General features: G+C 44.1%; 1 protein-coding gene and 1 long non-coding RNA gene across 10 annotated transcripts in view; one reads left to right on the top strand and one right to left on the bottom strand.

Annotated features, from left to right (window-relative positions):
• Positions 1-15,160, top strand: part of BRSK1 (BR serine/threonine kinase 1) — a 77,271-nt gene extending 62,111 nt beyond the window's left edge. For 6 of the 8 annotated variants that reach the window (XM_053262653.1, XM_053262647.1, XM_053262649.1 and 3 more), the window contains 2 exons: positions 10,460-10,633; positions 11,640-15,160. In XM_053262653.1, the coding sequence (XP_053118628.1) occupies positions 10,460-10,633; positions 11,640-11,827 (362 nt within the window). In that variant the 3' untranslated portion in view covers positions 11,828-15,160. The remainder of the gene's footprint in view (positions 1-10,459; positions 10,634-11,639) is intronic. The other 2 variants (XM_053262650.1, XM_053262648.1) reach the window with 1 other exon arrangement.
• Positions 4,198-7,197, bottom strand: LOC128330200 (uncharacterized). 2 transcript variants are annotated; one of them, XR_008310007.1, is made up of 3 exons: positions 6,721-7,197; positions 4,668-4,803; positions 4,198-4,582 (listed from the first exon to the last, which is right to left on the bottom strand). It is a non-coding gene; the product is annotated as an uncharacterized LOC128330200 (long non-coding RNA). The 2 variants fall into 2 exon arrangements; XR_008310006.1 differs by having other exon boundaries at positions 6,943-7,197.
• Positions 15,161-15,406: the final 246 nt, after the last annotated feature.

Genomic DNA, 15,406 nt, shown 5'->3' with positions numbered 1-15,406 from the left:
AGGGGCGATAGAATCAGTCCCATTAGAGGATCGGAGCAGGGGATTTAACTTGAGATACTTCCAAGTGCCTAAAAGAGACAGGGGTCATCGCCCCATTCTGGATCTATGTCAGTTCAACAAATTCATAAAGACACAGAAGTTCTGCATGATCTCCTTGCAGACCATTCTTCCCCTATTGACAGGGGAGGAAAGGTTTGTGACTAGACCTAAAAGTTGCCTATTTCCACATAGCTACCCATCCTGAACACAGGAAATTCCTAAGATTTATGATGGGACAGGACTTCTATCAGTACGCCATCCTGCCATTCCACCTGTCTACTGCCCCCCATGTCTTCACAAAGGGGCAAGTGCCATCGTAGCACACCTGAGGACACGGGGAGTTGCTATTTATCCTCACTTAGACTATTGGCTTCTGACTTACGACTGCAAGGAGACTCTCTTTCCCATGTCACTTACACCTTCGATCTGTTATCCCATCTGGGGGTCACTGTGAACTTTAAAAAGTCTGTTCTCATAGCACAATCCAAGTTCCAGTTCATAGGAGCTCTCCTGGATCCATGTCTAAAGAAAGCTCACTTACCGGGTGACAGAAAGGAGACAATTGTTGCTCTGACTATTGCTTCCCTTGGCAATCTGAAGCAACGTGCTCTCTCCATACAGAGATTGCTGGGTCTAATGGCTTCCTACATGGCCATCATCCCCGATGCACGTCTTCTCATATTTTTTCTGTCGGAGTTCAAACCACTTTCCGACCGTCAAAACAAGTGGCTCAATCCGCCGCCATCTCTCTTGTGGTCTCTCTGCTGCTGGACCGACCTACAGTTTATAGGACAAGACATGCCTTTTCTTCTGCCTCTTCTGTCCATCACTCTCACCTTGAATGCTTCCCTGGAAGGTTAGGGCACCCACTGCAAAAGGCTTCATGTGCAGGGCATGTGGACCCTGCAGCAAAGAATCTTACACATAAACTATCTAGAGCTCCTAGCGGTGTTCCATGCCCTGGAACACACAGGTCTTTCCTGCCAATTCTGAAGTATTGTACTGCTCAGGTCTTATTGGACAACACCACAGCAGTAGCGTACCTGAACTGCCAGAGTGGCACTGTCTCCCACTCCCTGTGCAATCTGTCTCACCAGCTATGGTCTTGGAACTAGACCACTGCATCCACCCAATTGCATTGCACATCAAAGGATCAGACAACATTCTAGCGGATGCCTTGAGCAGGGACTTCTCTCTGAAACAACACAAGTGGGAGCTGAATTTGGAGGTCCTTCATGCTCTCTTCCACTCTTCCACTCTTGGAGGACACAGAGTATCGACCACTTTGCAACAGAACAAGAAATGCACTCTGTATTGCTCTTGAGCAGGCCTTGAGAAGTTGTCCCTAGGGGATGCTTTCCAGCTGCCCTGGACTGCCACCTGCCCACCTCTTTCCGCCATTTCCTCTACTTTCCAAAGGCCTGAGCAAGGTCTTACAGGATTGGACATGATGCATATTAATCATTTCTTGGTGGCCATGACAACTGTGGTTCCCCTCCCTGCTACGCCTGTCTAAGGGTTTTCCTCAATGCCAGAATCTTCTATCTTGAGAGAGGAACTGCGCGTTTCATCCCAACTTAGAATTGATGAATTGCTGAATCTAACGGCACGGAAAATCAATTGCTAGACACAATTCTATTAAATGACTGTAAAGAATCCACTCGTAGAAATTATATGTCAAAGTGGAAGTGTTTTATTCTCCATGTTGTGTCCAAGAGAGTCAACCCTTTCTCTGCTATGACTCACCAGATCCTTCTGTACCTAATAGGCTTGAAAAGATCATGACTTTCCAATACTTCCCTAAAAGTTCATCCAGCAGCTCTGTCTGCTCATCATCCGGGCTGGGATGGCTGTCTAGTCTTTTCCCACCCAAAAATCCCACCTAGAAATCTTAAAATTTCTAAAAGGTGTTAGTAATCTATTTTCTCCTATTCAGGAAGTTATTAAACCTTGGAGCCTGTCACCGGTGCTGTCCTCACTCACTGAAGCTCCATTTGAGCCCTTCTTTTTGTCTTCACTAAGGCATCTTTCTTTGAAGATTGCCTTTCTAGTGGCTATAACATGAGCTAGGCAGGTCAGTGAATTGACAGCACTCCGGGCTGACTCGCCCTATACGAAATTCTCTCCTACTAAGGTAGTGCTTCAGACTGAACCCTCCTTCACCCCTAAAGTGGTTTATGGTTTTCATTTGAACCCTAATTCTACCTAGGGTTTTTTTGTTTGTTTGTTTTACTTTTCCACTTGAAAGGGTGATGCACTCCCTTGATGTCTGAAGGTCCTTGCTCTGTTATCTAGAAAGACAAAGCCATTAGAAGATAGGGCCAACCTTTTGTCTCTTGCAAAGGGAACAACATGGGCCTTCCTATATCTAGGCAAAAGCTCTCTCACTGGCTTGTTGAACTCATTTACATTTGTTACAAACAACAAGGCGTTAAACCTCTATCTAAAGTATGAGCTCACTCCACTAGGGTCGTTGGGACATCTGCTACCCACATGTCCGGCATTAGCGTAAAGAACATATGTAAGGCAGCCACATGGTCCTCAGATCTCCCATTCATCAAATACGATGCAGTGGACATTCGATCTGCGGCAGAAGCCAATTTTGACTGGGTGGTTCTGAAGAAAGTATTCTGAATCCAAATCCTGTCATCCACCTCCACCTGTGAGAGCTTGCTAGTTATCCAGGTTGTGAGGGAACATGGATCACCTCAAAGATAAACAGGTTGCTTACCTGTAACAGGTGATCTTCCTGGTGACCAATGTTCACTCACAACACCCGCCAGGCCATCCCTGCTTCTAGAAAACAAACAAATAAATAAATAAACAAGGGGGAAAGGGTTTGATTTCTGGCTGGCGAGAGGTTTGTGTGTTTGACAAGGCAGTTTGTTGGGGTGAGGGATTATCTCCAGGTGAGTCACTCAGCTTTTGGGAGGGGGCACATTCCTGAGGTGGCCCAGTTTGGAAGCAGCTCTTGACAAGACAAGGCTCAGACCTGAAGAACATTGCAAACAGGAGTTTGCAACCAGATATTGTAGGTGTTTTGCATAGAGTATAGTGGGGAAATGTGCGGGAAGGAACAGAAGCGGTTCCCGTTTATTACAAAGGAGGCACTCAGCACAAGGAGAAGGTGAGTACTATCCCACTTTTGAAGTTTTCTTGTAAGACAGAGCTTAAAATCTTTACTTAGCTGATGATTGCAGCTAAGACCTAGCTTTAAAATAAACAAGCTCTATGTATTCTAAATAGCCAATAAAACCAGTTACGAAGGTAGAATGCCAGCAGGGCAGGGGGTGCTTCCCATTGTATTGCACAGAGTGTTGCATGATGACTACCTGCCTTAGGGGTAGAAGTCGTGGGTGTGTGCTCTGTGCAAAGTGCTCCTGGCTCTCAGGGAACAGGTTTGTTCCCTCAAAGCCAAGGTGGCAGACATAGAAAAGCTCAGGGAGGCAGAGAAGTATGTGGGTGAGACCCTCAGGGATGTGATAAAGGCATCCCACTCCCAGGCTGACAGCTCCTCTGTTGTCATGGAGAATGAAGGTCTCAGGGAAGGAGAACATTAGTCTGAGAAAGAGAGGAGCATGCTCCCTTAGAAGAGACCCCTTCCTTGGGTGGTGTGTCCATACCCTCTTGCACAGAGGATGCTCCACTGGGGGTTGGGGGCCTCCTAATAGTGGGTGATAAGATTGTTAGGGGAATAGAGACATGGATTTGTGTCCTGCGTGTAGACCACAAGGTACCTTTCCTGCCTGGTGCAAAGGTTGCAGATGTCGTGTGGCATCTAGATAGGCAGTGCTGGGGTGGAGTCAGCTGTTGTGGTGCACCAACAATGTTGGGAAATGCAGTTGGGAGGTCCTGGAAGCCAAACCTAGACTACTAGGTAGCATATTGAAGTCCAGGCCGCTGAGGGTAGCGTTCTACTTGTTCTACATGCAGCGCTAGCAATACAGGCGAAGCTGAGGGGTCTCCATGACTGAAAGAGACAATAGTGCCAGGAGGAGGAGTTTAGAGGACGAACTCCACTTGAACAAAGATGGAACCAGACTGCTGGTGCTAAAAATAAGGGAAAAAGCGGGGGGAAACACGGGTAAACAGACAAAAACTAAGAAAAGCAACCCATGCAAAAACACGAAGGCACTGAAGACCTGAGCACAACGTGAATGGTGAAAGAATAGAAATGTAATGGCAATAAATCACAGGTACCCCTGTGATAAGTATGATAAATACAGTAATGAGGGCTGTACATGCTCCATACAATATAACAAGTACAATAAGCCGCAGTCACTGAAGTTCATCGTGCACGAAGGTGGTGCTGCTATGTTGAAATGTGGTCATAAACCAAGCGAAGTGTAGCACTCCACCCCAGCAACCCTTCGCCTAAAGGCTGAGCACAAAAATCTTGCAAAAGAAGCTGGAATCTGAAGCATGAAAATCTTGAAGATGAAGCTGGAGTCTGAATCCAAGCACAGTGATCTTGAAAGTAGAGCTGACAGACATCCTAGGTAATGAACTGTTTCATAAGAATCTTCATCAGAAGTCTACAAATCTGTACATGAATGGTCATACAAATGAATCCCCATGTCTAACAAAGTGCAAGATGAAAAACATGAAATGGATACATACACACCCACCTTCAGTCTGGAAAAGCCTTGTCCTAAATGCGGCACCTCACCAACATGCCTGCTTAGACAAGCTACGTTCCTTGATGAATGGTGCTTGAAACAGGAGTTAAATACTCTCACCGACAAGCCATCATTCAGTCACACACTGAATGAGAAAGTTGAAACAGATGTGGTGATTTTACTAGCCTATTAAGTCTAGATCTTTAAAGAAAACAGGAGAGATCACAATTGACATTTAACCCATTGAGTATACATATGTTAAATTTGTGGATACAAAATGATTCTTTTTGAAGAAGGAACCTCTGTTTATCTTGTTTATCAAAGGACCTTGGAATAAATTTAAACAACACAAAAAACTTAAAATCCTCGGGTGAATGAGACTTCTCAATGAAATGTGGCACCAAGGGGGCATCCTCTATAATAAAAAGGTAAAGTGTGATCCCGTGTCGCCTGTGTCTTTCTCGGCCGTTCTGGGCATGCGCAGAGTATCTTTCTCGGCTGAGTATCTTTCTCGGCTGAGAAAGATACGGCCGCCCAGACACGGAGGGCTAAGGCGGCAGCGGGGGAACTGGGAGAGCAGAGGCGGCAGCGGGGAACAAACAAACAAACAAAAGGCGGGGAGAAAAGAAAAGAGTGGGGGGGTACCTTTAAGAGCGGCGAGAGGGTTTACTTACCCCTCCCGCCGCTCTCTCGCTTGCCGCCGTAATTATGTGATTAATTGGGGCGGCAGGACACCAGCCGCCCCCGCCCCCCACCTGATTAGGGGCCAAATCGGCCCAAAGTACTGCGGCCGCCGACCGCCCGCCCGCCCTCCCAGCTGCCCGAGTCTTAACCTTCTAGCCGATCAGGGACCCATAATGGAAAAAGAAGGAGAGAGGAGCTCGCAAACAGAGCTCCTCTCTCTGCAAAGCCTCGGCCCGAATTGGCACTTTGGGCGCAAAGGACGCCTGGGAGTTCCAGGCGGCGGCTGTGGCAGCAGTACTTTGGGTCGATTTGGCCCCTAATCGGGGGGGGGGGGCGGCTGCTGTCCTGCCGCCCCAATTAATCACATAATTACGGCGGCAAGCGAGAGAGCGGCGGGAGGGGTAAGTAAACCCTCCCGCCACTCTTAAAGGTACCCCCCACCCAGTGCCACTAGCGCCCGTTATTTTAACGGGCTGAAAAATACTAGTCCAATATACTGTGTTTGAGTCTGGATCGATGTTCAAGCACACGAGTCTTGACAGGTCTAATAGTGCTCCCAATGTACCACAAGTTGCATGGACACACTATAACATAAACAGTCCCTTTGGTCTTGCAGTTAGCAAAAAATTTTAAACTTACATTTTTCTTCAAAATAGGGTCCCAATAATCAGAAGTGGGAAGACAAAAAGAGCAAGCTGCACAATTCCCACAAGCATGGAAACCTAGCGAAGCACTACTCAGTGGTGGTCTTACTATAAAATCTGAATGAGTCAAAAATTCCTTAGACTCTTGGTTTTTCTGAAGGCCACCATGGGTTTTTTTTTTTACAACCAGGGATATCAGAAACAAGATGCCAATCTCTATAAATAATCTTTTTGATCTGATAAGATAATGAAGTGTAATCTAAAGACCAAATCAAATAGTCCACCTGTTTTTTCGGGGTATCCTGCAATAACTCACTTCGTCTGATGGTGTCTGCTCTAGACTTTGCTCTATGTATGACTTCCTTTGGGTACCCCCTATTCCCCAATTGGGAGGATAACAGATCAGCTTCCCTACGATAAAAGCTGGTATCTGTAGAGTTTCTTTTGACCCCTAAAAACTGGCCAAAGGGAAGGTTGTTCTTTAAATATCCCGGATGCCAAGAATCATAATGGAGAAATGTATTCCTATCCATAGGTTTCCTGTATAAAGAGAAACTCAATTTATGTTCTTTATTTACCCGAATATTGGTATCCAAAAATGGAACCATGTGCTGGCTGAAATTACTGGTAAATTTAATTTTGGTGTGAAGTTCATTGATCCACCCCAGAAAAGACTGAAATCGTGTAGCATCTGTAAAAATGATTAGGATGTCATCGATAAAACGTTTATATACCTGTATGAAAATCCCAGCAAAAAACGGGTTAGCTGTCTCATTCCAGATAAATGTATCTTCCAAAGCAGACATAAACAGATTGGCCACATTGGGGCTACAGAACTGCCCATAGCAACACCCTTGATTTGAAAATAAAATTGGTCCTCAAACCTAAAGTAATTCTTATCCAAAATGAGGTCCACTAGTTCCAACAGAAAATATGTGGGAGGATCCTTATTGTACCTGGTTTCCAATATTCTCTCTACAACCATTCTGGCCTCCTCTAAAGGTATGCTGGTATACAAAGAGGAAACATCCAGCGTTGCTATAAGGGATCCTTGAGGAATACTGACCCCTTCTAACTGTCTGATGAGGTCCTTAGTATCCCGAATATATGATTTTGTTTTGAACACAAACGGTTTCAAAAATGAATCCACATAGATGGCAAGGGGTTCCAGAATGGAATTGGAACTGGAAACAATGGGTCTCCCTGGAGGTGGAAAACCATCCTTATGTATCTTAGTAAGGATATAGAAAACTGGCACCCTGGAGTACTGATTGAATAAGCCTTTAGCTAGATAATCGGAAATGATTCCTAAAGCTCGTGCTTCATTGATGACTATTCTCACAAGAGACATAATATGGAAGGTGGGATCATAGGAAATCGATCTATAACTCTCTATCATTCATAGTCTCGTGACCTCACTCAAATAGTCCTTCTTGTCTAGAATTACAATCGCTCCCCCTTTATCAGCTTGCTTAATAACAATATTGGTATCTTCCATTAATCTATGGAGCGTGTGCCAGTCCTCTCTGGAGAAATTGGACACTCTGGTTCTGTTCTTCACCTCCAGAAGTTTAATGTCTCTCTCCACTACTTTTTGGAACACCTGTACTGCAGGGTATTCTCCACTGGGTATAAACCTGGATTTAGGTTTAACTACATCAGGAATGACCGAGGGTGAATCCCCCAAAAAACTTTTTAATTTCAAATGTCTAATCAATTTGAATAAATCAACGCTGATGCTTATGAGCTAGGATTGTATTCATTTGCTCTTACTTTGCTTCTTGTGATAAGTGAGTTAAATGTGATGTCTTGCTAATATGGCTATTAATGATGAATTTGTCTTTGAATCAGTGTGAAATCCTTAATATTAAGGCCCACTGGGAGTTTCTTGCTCTGTTTCTCTCATTTTAACTGTCTTTCTGAAAGACTAGAATATATACCAAGCAGTGACACAGTTTACTCTGCATATCCTTTAATTATTTACAGAGTATCTGGGAAAAGTCAAATTCTCCATTTATTTTTAAAACTTATGTAATGGTGATGCTACAATGCATAGTAGAGAATTAGACAGGCACTTCTGTTTAGTTTTCCAAGTACACCTCCACATAGTATTTGGGTATTTCATGAGCCCCAGCATACTGAAATTTGTAGTTTTCCAGCATTTTTTGGTCTGGCTAAGTCCACTGCTAAAATAGTTTTTGAAATATTAAAAGATTAAAGAGCCTGACTCGTATTTTTCAGCTGATATTATGGTAAAGTTATCTGAAAGATGGGTGTCAGATGCTTGGATAGGGGGCGCAATTTCAGTGTTTGCCCTAGGCGCTATTTTCCCTAGATACGCCTCTGGATCCTCCATCTGCCCCGGGGTCTCCTGTCCCTGCGAAAAGACTGTGACCCCCTAAAATGGCTCTTGGAAGCTCTATCCAAACGGGGTCTCCTCTCCTGAATATAAATATCATGACCTGAGGTGGTAGCCGACTCCTCCGTGTCGGTACCCTCGGTATCAGATATACTAATAGGATCCCTCCATCTGACCATCTTTTTATTTTGAACAACTACAGGCATGATCCAATTGTAAACATAACCTGATGTATAGTCCCGGCTATCTCTTTCAAATTTCCGATTTTTAAATTCTTTTAAGTTTCTCTTGAAATTGTGAAATATTCACCTCCAGATCCTTATATCTATTTTCAAAAGTGTCGGGAGCAACTTATTCCTTCAATGATGTTTCACAAGTGATAATCTCCTGTTGAACAGACTCTGCCTCTTTAAGAGCCTTTTGAATAATCAATAACATCAAATCAAATGAACACTTGTTCAATATGGCGATCCACCTGTGTTTAAAATCCTCATCCTCTCCAAACATAGCTGGGGATTTTGAATACGTAACCCACGTGGAATTTAGTATGACCATTCATACAAGAATTCATACAGTTTCATCTTCAAGATTTTCATGCTTCAGATTCCAGCTTCTTTTGCAAGATTTTTGTGCTCAGCCTTTAGGCGAAGGGTTGCTGGGGTGGAGTGCTACACTTCGCTTGGTTTATGACCACATTTCAACATAGCAGCACCACCTTCGTGCACGATGAACTTCAGTGACTGTGGCTTATTGTTATATTGTATGGAGCGTGTACAGCCCTCATTACTGTATTTATCATACTTATCACAGGGGTGCCTGTGATTTATTGCCATTACATTTCTATTCTTTCACCATTCACGTTGTGCTCAGGTCTTCAGTGCCTTCGTGTTTTTGCGTGGGTTGCTTTTCTTAGTTTTTGGTGCTAAAAATAAAGCAGAGCAGCTATTAAAATGACGCCTGGGGGATTGCCGACAGAACTGGACGGTAACTGGTTTGGCAAGCAAATTCCCCTAAGGTTCAACGGTAAAAACATTTCAGATAAACCAGAAAGGGACAGAGTTGAACCAGAAGAAGAGCAGATGGAAACACATAATAGCTAGTCAAAAAGGACAGATGATAGTAAGGGAAATAGCACATGCCCACACCAGGTACAAGACTCGCTGTATAGGTATTTATATACCAGTGCCAGAAGCCTCCGAGCCTAGATGGGTGAGCTGGAGTGCTTAGTTGCTAATGAAAAAATAGATATAGTGGGTATAATGGAAACATGGCAGCTGTGAAAAAGGCAAATTCCATGCTAGGCATCATTAGGAAGGGGACTGAAAATAAAAAAATGCTAATATTATAATGCCCTCATACAAATCTATGGTGCGGTCACATTTGTGGTACTGCGTGCAGTTCTGGTCATCATATCTTAAGAAGGACATTGCAGAACTGAAAAAGGTGCAGAAAAGGGCAACCAAGATGATCGGGGCCTGGGGCACCTTCCTTATGAGGCAAGGCTACAGCATTCGGGGCATTTGAATTGGAAAAGAAGCAACTACTGGGAGACATGATAGAGGTGTATAAAATTATTCATTGAGTAGAGAAAGTGGACAAAGATAAATTTCTCTCTCTGTCTCATAACCCTAGAACTACTGGTCATCCCATGAAGCTGAAGGTTGGGAATTTTAGGACCAACAAAAGGAAGTACTTTTTCATACAGTGCATAATTTATATATGGAATTCTCTGCCACGGAATGTGGTGATGGCCACTAGCTTGGATGGCTTTAAAAGGGGCTTAGACAAATTAATGGAGGACAGGTCTATCAATGGCTATGAGTCTGGTGGCTATAGGCCACCTCCAGCCTCAGAGGCAAGATGCCTCTAAATACCAGTTGCAGGGGAGCAAAAGCAAGAGAGAGGGCATGCCATCACCTCTTGCCTGTAGGCTTCTCAGAGGAATTTGGTGGGCCTCTGTGGGAAACAGGATGCTGGCCTGGATAGGCCTTGGGCCTGATCCAGCAGTGCTGTTATTGTGTTCTTATGTTCTTCTTTTGACTATCTACTAATATTGTATGGACTTACCTGACTTCGTCTCACCTTCAACCTTTATCATCGCTGTGGCTGATCAGGAACTGAGGAGAAAGGTGCTCTCCTGCCGAAAATAACAGATGCGCCGCGCGCGCGATTCGGCGGAGCCGAAGAGCGCCTCTTGGAGCTTGATAATCTTCCGCCGGGGCTACTGCGCAGGCGCAGAACCCAGGTTGTGAGTGAACATGCATCACCAGAAAGATCACCTGTTACAGGTAAGCAACCTGTTTTTCTTCTCAGAATGCAAATGCGGGCCAGCAGGGGGAGCTGTGAAAATTGCATGAGGTCTGTGATCATTATGTGGTCAGAAAATAAAATCCTGATAGGAAAGAGTGCAGAAACCTACAGCAGCATGTGGACTGTCAGTAGGATGGAGCTTTGAACTTGCATGGAAGTGTTCAAAATGGTGCAATTTATTGATGTCTGGAAGGACCCCTTGTGTGATATAAAGCTGCCTTGTTTAAATGTGAAAATGAATATGAATGATGTCTGGAAGGATCCCTTGTGTGATATAAAGCTGTCTTGTTGAAATGTGAATATGAATTGTGTTGGAAGAAATGTAACAAAAAAGGATCTTACTTCCACATGTGGTGGTTAAATTTTGGCTTAGAATACATCGTCACAATACTGTAATCTTAAAAACACAAATTCTGTTTTATCCAATGTATTTTCTGTTGAATGAACCATTACGAGAACAATTTACCAAATAACAAAATGAATTATTTAGTCTTTACTGAGCAGCTAAATTAATTATTGCAGTAAATTGGAAAAAAATCCAGCTATTTGTCAGTTAGGACTTGGTTTTTGAGATTCTGGAATGTAATGGTTATGGATAAGATATCCTTTTACTCAAAGCCTTATTGCACGAACAATCACAATTACTATTTTTTATTATGATGGCAACCATTCATATCATAACTGGAAAAAGAAAATGATTCCGCCCCCCCTTCTCATTCTTCCACTTATTTTTTTCCTTTCCTTTCCCTCCAAATTACCTTTATAGCTATTTATAAAAGCTTGTATGCATTGTACAGTTAAGATTGATGTGTATTAATGACTGTCAAAATGATTATTTGGAATGGTTTATTACTGGAAAATCCATAAAATACGTTAAAAGCGAAAAGAAAAAAGAAATGCAAATATTCAGGGTGGCATCAAGGGATGCTCGCTCATGAAATTAGCTTGAAGTCTGAACTTCCCTTCCCTTCCCTTCCCTTCCAGATGAGAAGAACGGGCAGCAGCAGCCCCGTTTGCCAGGCACTCCGACTCGCAGCTGCCAACCATCGCGGCGCTCCGAATCCGACGTCTCATCGGAACACCATCGACGTGGCTCCAAGGACAAGAAGCTAGTCTCCTCCAATGGGACTCAAGTCCAGCAACCGCCACCCCCGTCCCCACAGCAGCCATGACATCTGGGGCAGGGGGGGCTGCACAGGGGCGGAACAGGGGAAGAGCGGAGAAGGAAGCCATCTCCACGCCCCTGGGAGGAGCTAGAGCCGCCCCATATGGACAGAAGGAGCCAACGAACCAGGCGGATGGGTAAAGGCCCCACCAGAGACGCAACGGGGTGGGGAGGGAGATTGGTTTAAATGTAACAACCTCGCCTCACCCCGGGGTGGAAAGTCGCCATCTTGGGAGCGGCCCATACTGTGAACTTGTAAATAGTTAACAAAAACAGAAAACAAAAATCCACAAAAGAACAGAACGGGGGGAAAGAAAAAAGAAAATAGAATGGCAAAAAAAGAGAGAGATGGTGGACTGAAAAAAGAAAAAAACTGGAGGAGGAGGAGGAGGAGGAAAAAAACCGGGCAGGAGCCGGTGGGGGTTGGGAAGTTTACTCCGATTCCTTTGGTTGGGGGGAGGGGGTTGTCTTTATTTACTTCAGTCCTTTTCACAGACTCCTTCTGATTTCAGTTTGGTTCTGATCAGGAGACATCTTCGTTCTCCTGCTTTTTCCTTCTGTGGCTTGTAAGGTGCCAACCTCCTCATAGTATCACAGCAGCATTTGCTAAAATCACGAGACAGAGCTATTAAGAAGCTTGATGGTTATGGAAGAGAAATAAAAAGTTTCTCATTCCCTCCCCACTTCCCTAGTGCACAATTTTCTTTCTTTTAAAAAGATTTCCTACTTTCAGAAACTGGCTCCCGCCCCCCTCCCCATGATGGTTTATTCTATAGCTTTTTAGGCTCCCACCTTCCTTTAAAATGGGCTCTCTCATAGGCTCCAGTCACCTACATCAGGTTCTGAAGAAATCCATTGCCCCTCGTTTGTTTGTTCATTCATGTTAACATTTATATTCCGCTCTTCCTCCAAGGAGTCCAGACTCAGAGCAGTGTACATGGTTATGTTTATCCCCACAACAACCCTCTGAGGTAGGTTAGGCTGAGAGAGAAGTGACTGGCCCAGAGATACCCGGTGAGTTTTAAGGCTGAGTGGGGATTTTAACTCTGGTCCTAGTCCAGCACTCTAACTACTACACCATGCTGGCCACTTTAAATCGGTTACGAAAAGAGATCAGAAAGTCAGCCGTGGCTTGTGGGTGGCATTCCAAAACTAGCTTGAGGAAGGTGCTGCTTGTCTGGTTGGAGCACGAAAACTCACAAAGAGGGGCAAGGGGTTTCTTCAGAACCTGATGTCAGTATCTGGAGCCTGTGAAGGAGCCTGTTCTTAAGTAAGGCAGGAGCTTGTAATCTGGAAAAGCCCAAAGGCTGCAATCCTGAACACATGTATTGAACACAGTGGGAATTATGCCTGAGTAAACTTGCATAGACTGGGATTACATTCATCATATTTACCAGTACTCTAAAATATACTTCCTCAAAAGCCAATATTATAAAAAGATTCTCCCCAAGGCAAATGTTTTAAAAAGAGCCAAATCAGAATTTCACAAGTAGAGCAAGTTGAAAATTTAAATAAAGATATTGCAATCTGAACAATTTTGTGATTATATCAAAACAGTTTAGCGAAAGCTGGCATTTCACTAAACAGAGAGAAAAGATGTACCTGAAGCATTGACTTCAAAATCCTGAAATGGAACAAACAAACAAAAGAACCATCCAATTTTAAACTGCAGTTTTAAGAAGCCAGGAATTTTAAGGTGTGTGCATGTATGCCCAGGAATGATCAATGTGGATTAAAAACAACCCGTCTGGGTATGCCAAAATAGCTACACTACAATGTGCTTATCTTTCCTCCCCCGCCCCCACCAACCCACGTTCTGGATTCCAGTTCAGTACAGATGCTCCTTATTGCAATGGAACAGGATTATAACCTTGTTCTTTTAATCTTTAGACTTCTATAATCACCCATTGCATTCTCAGTAGTGATTTTCCTCATCTCCAAAAAGCTCTTTATAATCCCTGCACAGGAATTGTAGTAAAAGCAGGGAAAATGAGAGGCCTCAACAATAGCTCCAGACTAGAAAACAATACCTTGAGAGTTGGGGGAGTACTTTCATATTTACATCAAGTTCTTGCATATTTAAAATGTTGTTACTCCTTTTGGGGAATTCTCCTTTCATGTTTTGGGGGAAAAACCAAGCACTCCTTATTTCGACTAATAGAATTTACACTTTTAAAAAACCCAGCAGTTTCTACAGCCTTAGAAATATTGTGGTTATGAAAATGTTGACTGGTATGAACAAAAAAAGAAAAAGAAAAGATATTTTTTCTCTACCACAATTAAAGGCAAATCATTATTTTCTCAGGAAACTTTATCAAAATTGGCCTGCCCCCTTAATTTTTTAAAAGGAAAAAAGAAGCATGTTTTAGTCAAATATTTTAGTCTATTTCCTTTTCTCCCCACCGCACCATAAATAAGGCAATCTTTGGCTGGCATTTTCAAACTTTCATCCATTTGCAAAATTTAAAAGGCTTTTTAAATTTACCTGTGGAATTTGACCTCTTGCTTCGAACTGGCTCTGTTCCGTGTCATTTTAGCAGCCCAGCCAGAACTCTGAGTAGGTCCATGTCTCACCTCTATTCCTCAATCCTTTTCCCTAACCCTCTGCACCCATATACACAAGGTACTCTAATGGGGCATCCCCCCCTTTTTTTGAGGGGGGCAACCATTCAACTGTATTTTGAAAGTGCTGCGGTCTTAAGAAGACAGAGGAGCCCAAGACACCAGGCCTAAAACTTGTGGCATAAATATTGACGCCAGCTGGAATGCCGTCATAGACACAGATCTTAAGGCAGGATTCCTTTTGACCCCATGGGCGGCATTCGGAGGACCAGTAGAGCGGTGGGGCCGAAGCAGCAGGACCGGGGGCAAGAGCAGCTTTAAAACCACAGTTGTTGGCAGAACTGGGGAGGCAGTCCAGGTTTGGATACTGCCACCGGCGCTTGATGCCAGGCATAGTGGGGTGGGAATCCACAAAAGCAATTCCGTTTCCCACCTTCCATTCCTCCTCCTTCCTCCTACTACTCTAGGTAACTGGCCTCTCCCAGTTGGGAGGGGCGCTGGATGTGGGCGATGGCGCATGCGGGCATGCACATGAACAGGAAATAACTGTATGTAGCTCCCCCCCCCCACATACACACACATTTTCTGGCCCTGTGTCTGTCCATCCTCTCTCCTTTTTGTGAACCCAACCTTATCGCACACACACACACCTGCCCCCCAATTGCCCGTCTTTTCTCTGCCCCTCCATCTACTGTCCTTCCATTTCATGTCATCTCCGGGGTCTAATTATTGCTCAGAAGAGAAAGAAAGAAAAAATACAAACAATCACTCAAACGTTTCCTTCCTGCTGAGATCCACTGCTTGTCGTTTCTGCTCAACCTCTGGGAGGCTCTGACTTTGCTTCCAGCTGGCAGGTAGGGATGAATGGAGTTCCCCTCTTCCCTTCAAGTGTCAGGGTTATGGCAGGTTCCAGAGAACACTGAATTAGAGGACTTCTGGAGGTCCTAAAAGGGAAGCTTTGGGATGGCTTTGAAACAGTCGCTGGGATCTCAAACAGCGGGTGGGGACCTGAATGGAGATATTG

Source organism: Hemicordylus capensis, chromosome 6 (genome assembly GCF_027244095.1).
Source record: "Hemicordylus capensis ecotype Gifberg chromosome 6, rHemCap1.1.pri, whole genome shotgun sequence".
NCBI lineage: Eukaryota > Metazoa > Chordata > Lepidosauria > Squamata > Cordylidae > Hemicordylus > Hemicordylus capensis.
This window is presented reverse-complemented; position numbering and strand designations above follow the sequence as displayed.